The sequence below is a fragment of the Triticum dicoccoides genome, chromosome 4A (assembly GCF_002162155.2).
Source record: "Triticum dicoccoides isolate Atlit2015 ecotype Zavitan chromosome 4A, WEW_v2.0, whole genome shotgun sequence".
NCBI classification, from domain to species: Eukaryota; Viridiplantae; Streptophyta; class Magnoliopsida; order Poales; family Poaceae; genus Triticum; species Triticum dicoccoides.
In genome coordinates, this window is record NC_041386.1 from 541,615,811 (window position 1) to 541,627,622 (window position 11,812).

At 45.9% G+C, this 11,812-nt stretch overlaps 1 protein-coding gene across 1 annotated transcript; it reads left to right on the forward strand.

Moving 5' to 3' along the window:
* The first annotated feature begins 10,358 nt into the window (after positions 1-10,358).
* LOC119286634 (peroxidase 2-like) lies at positions 10,359-11,806 on the forward strand. The gene is made up of 2 exons (XM_037566047.1): positions 10,359-10,759; positions 10,946-11,806. Exons 1-2 carry the CDS (start codon positions 10,433-10,435, stop codon positions 11,687-11,689), a joined length of 1,071 nt encoding a protein of 356 aa, XP_037421944.1. The 5' UTR covers positions 10,359-10,432; the 3' UTR covers positions 11,690-11,806.
* The last annotated feature ends 6 nt before the right edge of the window (positions 11,807-11,812 follow it).

The following is an 11,812-nucleotide window of genomic DNA, read 5'->3' on the forward strand; positions in this document are numbered from 1 at the left end:
TTGAGATACCGATGATCAAATATCGGGCAAGTAACATACCGATGACAAAGGGAACAACGTATGTTGTTATGCAGTATGACCGATAAAAGATCTTCGTAGAATATGTAGGAGCCAATATGAGCATCCAGGTTCCGCTATTGGTTATTGACTGGAGACGTGTCTCGGTCATGTCTACATTATTCTTGAACCCGTAGGGTCCGCACGCTTAACGTTACGATGACAGTTTCATTATGAGTTTCTATATTTTGATGTACCGAAGGTTGTTCGGAGTCTCGGATATGATCACAGACATGACGAGGAGTCTCGAAATGGTCGAGACATAAAGATCGATATATTGGATGGCTATATTCGGACACCGGAAGTGTTTCGGGTGATTTCGGAGAAAACCGGAGTGCCGGAAGGGTTACCGGAACCCCCCGGGGAAGTATTGGGCCTTAGTGGGCCTGAGGGGAGAGAGAGGGCAGCAGCCTAGGAGGTGGCGCGCCCCCTCCCATGGGGAGTCCGAATTGGGCTAGGGGAGGGGGGCGCGGCCCCTCTTTCCCTCTCCCTCTCCCTCTCTTTCCTTCCCCCTTCTCTCTTCCTAGTTGGACTAGGAAAGGGGAGTCCTACTCCTACTAGGAGGAGGACTCCCCCCTCCTTGGCGTGCCCCAATGGCCGGCCGGCCTCTTCCCCTTGCTCCTTTATATACAGGGGCAGGGGGGCACCTCTAGACACACAAGTTGATCTTCGTGATCGTTCCCTTAGCCGTGTGCGGTGCCCCCCTCCACCAGAATCCTTGATAATATTGTAGCGGTGCTTAGGCGAAGCCCTGCGACGGTAGAACATCAAGATCGTCACCACACCGTCGTGCTGACGAAACTCTTCCCCGACACTTTGCTGGATTGGAGTCCGGGGATCGTCATCGAGTTGAACGTGTGCTAGAACTCGGAGGTGTCGTAGTTTTGGTGCTTGATCGGTCGGGCCATGAAGACGTACGACTACATCAACCGCGTTGTGCTAACGCTTCCACTTCCGGTCTACGAGGGTACGTATACAACACTCTCCCCTCTCGTTGCTATGCATCACCATGATCTTGCGTGTGCGTAGGAATTTTTTTGAAATTACTACGTTCTCCAACAGAGGGTACGTGGACACACTCTCCCCTCTTGTTGCTATGCATCACCATGATCCTGTGTGTGAGTATGAATTTTTTTGAAATTACTATGTTCCCCAACAATGGCATCCGAGCCAGGTTTTATGCGTAGATGTTGTATGCATGAGTAGAACACAAGTGAATTGTGGACGATACAAGTCATACTGCTTACCAGCATGTCATACTTTGGTTCATCGGTATTGTTGGATGAAGCGGCCCGGACCAACATTACGCGTACGCTTACGCGAGACTGGTTCTACTGACGTGCTTTGCACACAGGTGGCTGGCGGGTGTCAGTTTCTCCAACTTTAGTTCAACCGAGTGTGGCTACGCCCGATCCTTGAGAAGGTTAAAACAACACTAACTTGACAAACTATCGTTGTGGTTTTGATGCGTAGGTAAAAACGGTTCTTGCTCAGCCCGTAGCAGCCAAGTAAAACTTGCAACAACAAAGTAGAGTACGTCTAACTTGTTTTTGCAGGGCATATTGTGATGTGATATGATATGATCAAGACATGATGCTATATTTATTGTATGAGATGATCATGTTTTGTAATGGAGTTATCGGCAACTGGCAGGAGCCATATGGTTGTCGCTTTATTGTATGCAATGCAATCGCCCTGTAATTGCTTTACTTTATCACTAAGCGGTAGCGATAGTCGTAGAAGCAATAGTTGGCGAGATGACAACGATGCTACGATGGAGATCAAGGTGTCGCGCCAGTGATGATGGTGATCATGACGATGCTTTGGAGATGGACATCACAAGCACAAGATGATGATGGCCATATCATATCACTTATATTGATTGCATGTGATGTTTATCCTTATGCATCTTATTCTGCTTTGTTTGACGATAGCATTATAAGATGATCTCTCACTAAATTTCAAGGTAAAAGTGTTCTTCCTGAGTATGCACCGTTGCCAAAGTTCGTCGTGCCGAGACACCACGTGATGATCGGGTGTGATAAGCTCAACGTTCATCTACAACGAGTGTAAGACAGTTTTACACACGCAGAATACTCGGGTTAAACTTGACGAGCCTAGCATATGCAGATATGGCCTCGGAACACTGAGACCGAAAGGTCGAGCATGAATCATATAGTAGATATGATCAACATCGTGATGTTCACCATTGAAAACTACTCCATTTCATGTGATGATCGGTTATGGTTTAGTTGATATGGATCATGTTATCACTTAGATGATTAGAGGGATGTCTATCTAAGTGGGAGTTCTTAAGTAATATGATTAATTGAATTTAAATTTATCTTGAACTTAGTACCTGATGGTATTTTGCTTGTTTATGTTATTGTAGATAGATGGCCCGTGTTGTTGTTCCGTTGAATTTTAATGCGTTTCTTGAGAAAGCAAAGTTGAAAGATGTTGGTAGCAATTACACAAACTGGGTCCGTAACTTGAGGATTATCCTCATTGCTGCACAGAAGAATAACGTCCTGGAAGCACCGATGGGTGCCAGGCCTGTTGTAGATGTTGTTGATGACGTTAAGAACATCTGGCAGAGTAAAGCTGATGACTACTCGATAGTTCAGTGTGCCATGCTTTACGGCTTATAACCGTGACTTCAACGATGTTTTGAACGCCATGGAGCATATGAGATGTTCCAGGAGTTGAAGTTAATATTTCAAGCAAATGCCCGGATTGAGATATATGAAGTCTCCAATAAGTTCTATAGCTGCAAGATGGAGGACAATAGTTCTGTCAGTGAACATATACTCAAAATGTCTAGGTATCATAATCACTTGCCTCAACTGGGAGTTAATCTTCCTGTTGATAGTGTCATTGACAGAGTTCTTCAATCACTGCCACCAAGCTACAAGAGCTTCGTGATGAACTATAATATGCAAGGGATGAATAAGACAATTCCCGAGCTCTTCGCACTGCTAAAGGCAGCGGAGGTAGAAATCAAGAAGGAGCATCAAGTGTTGATGGTCAACAAGACCACTAGTTTCAAGAAAAAGGGTAAAGGGAAGAAGAAGGGGAACTTCAAGAAGAACAACAAACAAGTTGCTGCTCAGGAGAAGAAACCCAAGTCTGGACCTAAGCCTGAGACTGAGTGCTTCTACTGCAAACAGACTGGTCACTGGAAGCGGAACTGCCCCAAGTATTTGGCGGATAATAAGGATGGCAAGGTGAACAAAGGTATATGTGATATACATGTTATTGATGTGTACCTTACCAGAGCTCGTAGTAGCACATGGGTATTTGATACTGGTTTTGTTGCTAATATTTGCAACTCGAAACAGGGACTACGGATTAAGCGAAGACTGGCTAAGGACGAGGTGAGGATGCGCGTGGGAAATGGTTCCAAAGTCGATGTGATCGCCGTCGGCACGCTACCCTCTACATCTACCTTCGGGATTAGTTTTAGACCTAAATAATTGTTATTTGGTGCCAGCGTTAAGCATGAACATTATATCTGGATCTTGTTTGATGCGAGACGGTTATTCATTTAAATCTGAGAATAATGGTTGTTCTATTTATATGAGTAATATCTTTTATGGTCATGCACCCTTGAAGAGTGGTCTATTTTTGTTGAATCTCGATAGTAGTGACACACATATTCATAATGTTGAAGCCAAAAGATGTAGAGTTGATAATGATAGTGCAACTTATTTGTGGCACTGCCGTTTGGGTCATATTGGTATAAAGCGCATGAAGAAACTCCATACTGATGTACTTTTGGAATCACTTGATTATGAATCACTTGGTACTTGCGAACCATGCCTTATGGGCAAGATGACTAAGATGCCGTTCTCCGAAACTATGGAGCGAGCAACAGATTTGTTGGAAATCATACATACTGATGTATGTGGTCCGATGAATATTGAGGCTCGCGGCGGGTATCATTATTTTCTCACCTTCATAGAAGATTTGAGCAGATATGGGTATTTCTACTTAATGAAACATAAGTCTGAAACATTTGAAAAGTTCAAAGAATTTCAGAGTGAAGTGGAAAATCATCGTAACAAGAAAATAAAGTTTCTACGATCTGATCGTGGAGGAGAATATTTGAGTTACGAGTTTGGTCTACATTTGAAACAATGCGGAATAGTTTCGCAACTCACGCCACCCGGAACACCACAGCGTAATGGTGTGTCCGAACGTCGTAATCGTACTTTACTAGATATGGTGTGATCTATGATGTCTCTTACTGATTTACCGCTATCGTTTTGGGGTTATGCTTTAGAGATGGCTGCATTCACGTTAAATAGGGCACCATCAAAATCCATTGAGACGACGCCTTATGAACTATGGTTTGGCAAGAAACAAAAGTTGCCATTTCTTAAAGTTTGGGGCTCCGATGCTTATGTGAAAAAGCTTCAATCTGATAAGCTCCAACCCAAATCGAAGAAATGTGTCTTCATAGGTTACCCAAAGGAAACTGTTGGGTACACCTTCTATCATAGATCCGAAGGCAAGACATTCGTTGCTAAGAATGGATCCTTTCTAGAGAAGGAGTTTCTCTTGAAAGAAGTGAGTGGGAGGAAAGTAGAACTTGATGAGGTAATTGTACCTGCTCCCTTATTGGAAAGTAGTTCATCACAAAAACCGGTTCCTATGACACCTACACCAATTAGTGAGGAAGCTAATGATGATGATCATGAAACTTCAGATCAAGTTATTACCGAACCTCGTAGGTCAACCAGAGTAAGATCCACACCACAGTAGTACAGTAATCCTGTTTTGGAGGTCATGTTGCTAGACCATGATGAACCTACGAACTATGAGGAAGCGATGATGAGCCAAGATTTCGCAAAATGGCTTGAGGCCATGAAATCTGAGATGGGATCCATGTATGAGAACAAAGTGTGGACTTTGGTTGACTTGCCCAATGATCAGCAATCCATCGAGAATAAATGGATCTTCAAGAAGAAGACAGACGATGATGGTAATGTTACTGTCTACAAAGCTCGACTTGTTGTGAAAGGTTTTCGACAAGTTCAAGGAGTTGACTACGATGAGACCTTCTCACCCGTAGCGATGCTTAAGTCTGTCCGAATCATGTTAGCTATTGCCACATTTTATGATTATGAAATTTGGCAAATGGATGTAAAGACTGCATTCCTGAATGGATTTCTGGAAGAAGAGTTGTATATGATGCAACCTGAAGGTTTTATCGATCCAAAAGGTGCTAACAAAGTGTGCAAGCTCCAGCGATCCATTTATGGACTGGTGCAAGCCTCTCGGAGTTGGAATAAACGTTTTGATAGTGTGATCAAAGCATATGGTTTTATACAGACTTTTGGAGAAGCCTGTATTTACAAGAAAGTGAGTGGGAGCTCTGTAGCATTTCTAATATTATATGTAGATGACATATTGTTGATTGGAAATGATATAGAATTTCTGGATAGCATAAAAGGATACTTGAATAAGAGTTTTTCAATGAAAGACCTCGGTGAAGCTGCTTACATATTGGGCATCAAGATCTATAGAGATAGATCATGACGCTTAATTGGACTTTCACAAAGCACATACCTTGACAAAGTTTTGAAGAAGTTCAAAATGGATCAAGCAAAGAAAGGGTTCTTGCCTGTATTACAAGGTGTGAAGTTGAGTAAGACTCAATGCCCGACCACTGCAGAAGATAGAGAGAAAATGAAGGATGTTCCCTATGCTTCAGCCATAGGCTCTATCATGTATGGAATGATGTGTACCAGACCTAATGTGTGCCTTGCTATTAGTTTAGCAGGGAGGTACCAAAGTAATCCAGGAGTGGATCACTGGACAGCGGTCAAGAACATCCTGAAGTACCTGAAAATGACTAAGGATATGTTTCTCGTTTATGGAGGTGACAAAGAGCTCATCGTAAATGGTTACGTTGATGCAAGCCTTGAAACTGATCCAGACGATTCTAAATCGCAAACCGGATACGTGTTTATATTGAACAGTGGAGCTGTCAGTTGGAGCAGTTCTAAACAGAGCATCGTGGCGGGATCTACATGTGAAGCGGAGTACATTGCTGCTTCGGAAGCAGCAAATGAAGGAGTCTGGATGAAGGAGTTAATATCCGATCTAGGTGTCATACCTAGTGCATCGGGTCCAATGAAAATCTTTTGTGACAATACTGGTGCAATTGCCTTGGCAAAGGAATCCAGATTTCACAAGAGAACCAAGCACATCAACAGACGCTTCAACTCCATCTGAGTTCAAGTCCAGGTGGGAGACATAGAGATTTGCAAGATACATACGGATCTGAATGTTGCAGACCCATTGACTAAGCCTCTTCCACGAGCAAAACATGATCAACACCAAGGCTCCATGGGTGTTAGAATCATTATTGTGTAATCTAGATTATTGACTCTAGTGCAAGTGGAAGACTGAAGGAAATATGCCCTAGAGGCAATAATAAAGTTATTATTTATTTCCTTATATCATGATAAATGTTTATTATTCATGCTAGAATTGTATTAACCGGAAACATAATACATGTGTCAATACATAGAGAAACAAAGTGTCACTAGTATGCCTCTACTTGACTAGCTCGTTGATCAAAGATGGTTATGTTTCCTAGCCATAGACATGAGTTGTCATTTGATTAACGGGATCACATCATTAGGAGAATGATGTGATTGACTTGACCCATTCCGTTAGCTTAGTACTTGATCGTTTAGTATGTTGCTATTGCTTTCTTCATGACTTATACATGTTCCTATGACTATGAGATTATGCAACTCCCGTTTACCGGAGGAACACTTTGTGTGCTACCAAACATCACAACGTAACTGGGTGATTATAAAGGTGCTCTACAGGTGTCTCCGAAGGTACTTGTTGAGTTGGCGTATTTCAAGATTAGGATTTGTCACTCTGATTGTCGAAGAGGTATCTCTGGGCCCACTCCGTAATGCACATCACTCTAAGCCTTGCAAGCATTGTAACTAATGAGTTAGTTGCGGGATGATGTATTACGGAACGAGTAAAGAGACTTGCCAGTAACGAGATTGAACTAGGTATTGAGATACCGACGATCGAATCTCGGGCAAGTAACATACAGATGACAAAGGGAACAACGTATGTTGTTATGCGGTTTGACCGATAAAGATCTTCATAGAATATGTAAGAGCCAATATGAGCATCCAGGTTCCGCTATTGGTTATTGACCGGAGACGTGTCTCGGTCATGTCTACATAGTTCTCGAACCCGTAGGGTCCGCACGCTTAAAGTTCGGTGACGATCAGTATTATGAGTTTTTGTGTTTTGATGTACCGAAGGTAGTTCGTAGTCTCGGATATGATCATGGACATCACAAGGAGTCTCGAAATGGTCGAGACGTAAAGATCGATATATTGGACGACTTTATTCGGACACCGAAAGTGTTCCGAGTGATTTCGGATAAAAACCGGAGTACCGAGGGGTTAGCTAAACCCCCCCGGGGAGTTAATTGGGCCTCATGGGCCTTAGTGGGAGAAGAGGAGGGGCAGCCAGGGCAGCCACGCGCCCCCTCCCCCTCTAGTCCGAATTGGACAACGAGGGGGGCGACGCCCCCCTTTTTCCTTCTCCTCCTCTTTCCCTTCCTTCCCTCTCCTACTCCGACAAGGAAAAGGAGGAGTCCTACTCCCGGTGGGAGTAGGACTCCCTTCCTGGCGCGCCCTCCTCCTGGTCGGCCGCCTCCCCCTTGATCCTTTATATACGGGGGCAGGGGGACACCCTAGGACACACAAGTTGATTAGTTGATCTATTCTAGCCATGTGTCGTGCCCCCTCCACCATATTCCACCTCGGTTATATCGTAGCGATGCTTAGGCGAAGCCCTGCATCGGTAGCAACATCATCACCGTCATCACGCCGTCGTGCTGACGAAACTCTCCTGTGAAGCTTTGCTGGATCAGAGCTCGCGGGATGTTATCAAGTTGAACGTGTGCAGAACTCGAAGGTGTCGTGCGTTCGGTACTTGGATCGGTCGGATCGTGAAGACATACGACTACATCAACCGTGTTGTGCTAACGCTTCCGCATTCGGTCTACGAGGGAACGTGGACACACTCTCCCCTCTCGTTGCTATGCATCACCATGATCCTGTGTGTGCATAGGAATTTTTTTGAAATTACTATGTTCCCCACAGTGTAGCCGTGATGGTCTCTTTTCGGCGGAGTCCGGGAAGTGAACACGGTTTTGGGTTATGTTTGAACGTAAGTAGTTTCAAGATCACTTCTTGATCACTTCTAGCTTCGCGACCATTGCGTAGCTTCTCATCTTACTCTTTTTTGCGTATGTTAGCCACCATATTTGCTTAGCGCTTGCTGCAGCTTCACCTCATTACCTTATCCTACCCATAAGCTTACATAGTCTTGATCTCGTGGGTGTGAGATTGTTGAGTCCTCGTGACTCACGGATACTTCCAAACAGTTACAGGTGTCGATGATACCAGTGCAGGTGATGCTACCGAACTCAAGTGGGAGTTTGACGAGGACCTGGCCATTACTATGTTTCATTTCCTGATGATCAGTAGTGGAGCCCAGTTGGGACGATCGGGGATCTAGCATTTTGGGTTGTCTTCTTTTATTTTGGTTCTGTAGTCGGACGTTGATTGTACTCTAGATGATGTATGTTTAACTTGTTATTTGTGTGAAGTGATTGTAAGCCAACTCTTTATCCATTTCTTATTCAGTGCATGGGATTGTGTGAAGATTACCCCTCTTGCGACAAAACCACAATGCGGTTATGCCTCTAAATCGTACCTCGACACGTGGGAGATATAGCCGCATCGTGGGCGTTACAATTAATGTGATAAAAAATACTGATGATTGGTTCCATTTTTTAGACAGGGAGGAGTGCCTTGGAAACAAAAGGAGCAACTACTAAAATAATACAAAAGGAGCCATGCATTATTTGATACAACTATCAAAAATAGGGAAAAACAAAAATAAAACATGTAATTTCTACTAATGTGCAAGAGAAAAAAATATGGAAAAAAAGAACATACATCAACTTCTTTACAACATCTGTGAACGTCAAGCGATGGACAAAACGCAAACCGATGTAGCCCTCATCAATGGCAATAAGCGTAGCAAGCCTATCCGCCTCCTCTTCAACCAAGTTGGCATCCTTGCTGTAGATGGTGCCTGGATGAGCTTGATCCACATTATACGTATTCATCCCCTCTGCATCCACCAATGCACCACTCCCTTCCTCTCGTTCATCAAGATCAGCATCATAAGTGACATCCAAAGCATCAGGCCCATGCTCTTCTTCAACCTCTTCTGGTTCAGCTCCACCTTGAACAGAAAAACCACTATCAAGATTGCACACATATGTCTTGGCAATGCGTCCAGACATGATGAAAACAACAAACTGTCCATGACCCAGATTGAAGTCCTTCATGAACTTCCTCAAGTCATTGCCGCCGATACATGTGGTGTCGTACCCACTGTAGACATCCACAACATATCGGCGACCGTGCGCTCTGAACCTCAGGCGACCACCGGCGAAATGCTGCGGAAACTTGGTAACAACGGAGCATGGGAGTATCGGAAAAAAGAAAAGAAAAAGATATGAACTTGTCAAAGAATGTTGAACAGCACAAAAAAGGACCATTGAAAAAAAAACTAAAAATAAATGTGCGAGTAAAACTTTGCCGGAAAGGTTTTGTCCACGTCCCTGAAATACATGCCAAAGCTTGTGCTACTCGGCATCTCACAATGTGCAAAGCAAACTTTGCACACCATCCTAGATCGAGGGGGGAAAAGACAAAACAAAAATAAATATAAGATGGAAAAAAGAAATTTGACAAAAATAAATAAGTGAAACATGCTAACTCAAGTTGGAAGGAGACATACACTAGTGCTCTGCAAGCGCATGCTCGCCCGTGATCCATGTGAACGTGAACGAAACCTGCTCGAGTTAATGCAACCGGTTAGCAGCTGCTGCAGCTGTAAATGCAATCTGCATAGAGTGGTTGTTGACGTTTGTGGACGTTTCCACTCAATGAACGAGTCCGGCGAGGACAGCAAGGCGGAGCCACTGTTCCCATGCAGCTTTTTGTCCCGACGCACACCGGCACCACGAGGCCGATCAGACCGCCGACGCGCGCGCCATCACTGAGGCACAGCGCAAGTTGATCCAGCGAACGTCGCCGGTCAGCGGCTTGAGCTGTCCGGTGGAAATCGGGGTCCATCGCAACGTGCGCCGCCCACTAAACGCGGCTTGCCCGCCCATACGTTGCCTTCGTCGTCCTTGTCCGGGACGGCCTATAAATCACCCGTAACCCAGCCGGAGCAAACAACACACGACACGAGTACGGCCATCGATCTATCTCCTCTATCTAGCTAGTGCGAAAAGAAGATGGCGACTAGTAAGCTCGCAGCGTTCGTCGTCTTGGCCGCGTTCCTCGCCGGGCCCGCGGCGTGCGAGGGCGCCAGCATTTGCTTCAACGGCTGGCTGAGGACCCCGCGGTTCTGTCCTCGCGGCTCCAGGCTGAACCGCCGGCAGCGGGGGGCGTCTCCCTCTGGGTTGGGACTCGGCTACGGCTACTACAACAACAGGAGGTCGCCGTCGTACTGCCCCAGAGCGGAAGGGATCGTGAGGGGTGCCGTGAGCGAGGCCGTCGCCGCGAACCCTGGCATTGGCGCGGGGCTCATCCGTCTCTTCTTCCACGACTGCTTCGTTCGGGTACACTAGACACGGCTCGTCGATTCTACTAACTTACTCCCTTCGTTCCAAAATAGTTGGCCCAACTTTATACTAAGTTACTATAAAGTTGGATTATCTATTTTGGAACGGAGGAAGTATATACTAACTGCATTGTCGTTTAAGAAGATCAACAAGTTTATTATTAATCCCTTCATGTGATGTCAGGGGTGTGATGCTTCCGTCCTCCTCACCATGACCAACTCCAAGAACAACGACACAGAGAGGGAAGGTCCTCCAAACAAGAACAGCCTGCGAGGGTTCGAGGTGATCGACACGGCCAAGAGGGCAATCGAGGCCGCCTGCCCCGGCAGAGTCTCATGCGCCGACATCGTCGCCTTCGCCGCCCGCGACGCGTCCTACTTCCTCAGCAACCGCAGGATCAACATTCGGATGCCAGGCGGTCGCTACGACGGGCGCGAGTCGTTTGCCAACGAGACCGACCAGCTGCCCGGGCCCTTCTCTAACGTCACGGAGCTCCAGGCGAGTTTCGCGGCCAAGGGACTCACCTCCGATGAGATGGTCACGCTCTCCGGCGCGCACACCATCGGCCGCGCCCGCTGCATGTTCTTCTCCAGCCGCTTCTCTGAGATGGACCCGACATTTGCCGCCAAGCTCAGGGCCCAGTGCAACGGCAACGACAACGCCAGCGTGAACCAAGACGATGTGACCCCCGATGTCCTGGACAAGCAGTACTACCGAAACGTGATCGACAGGAAAGTGTTGTTCACCTCGGACGCCGTGCTCAACTCGACGGAAACGATGAGGCAGGTGAGAGAAAACGCAAACAGGGCAGGGGCGTGGGAGAGGAAGTTCGAGAGAGCCATGGAGAATATGGGGAAAATCGGGGTCAAGACCAAAGCCGACCAGGGCACAGAGATCAGGAGGGTATGCTCGAGAGTCAACAACTAGCGTTGGCTAGTAGTAATGCGTGGTGGTTGGCTGGCTCCATGGGAGGATCGCCGGATCGATGGAGGAGATGTAACTTCGTCTAGCGAGTGTCATTGTTTTGGTTTTCTCATACTAAAACTCTGT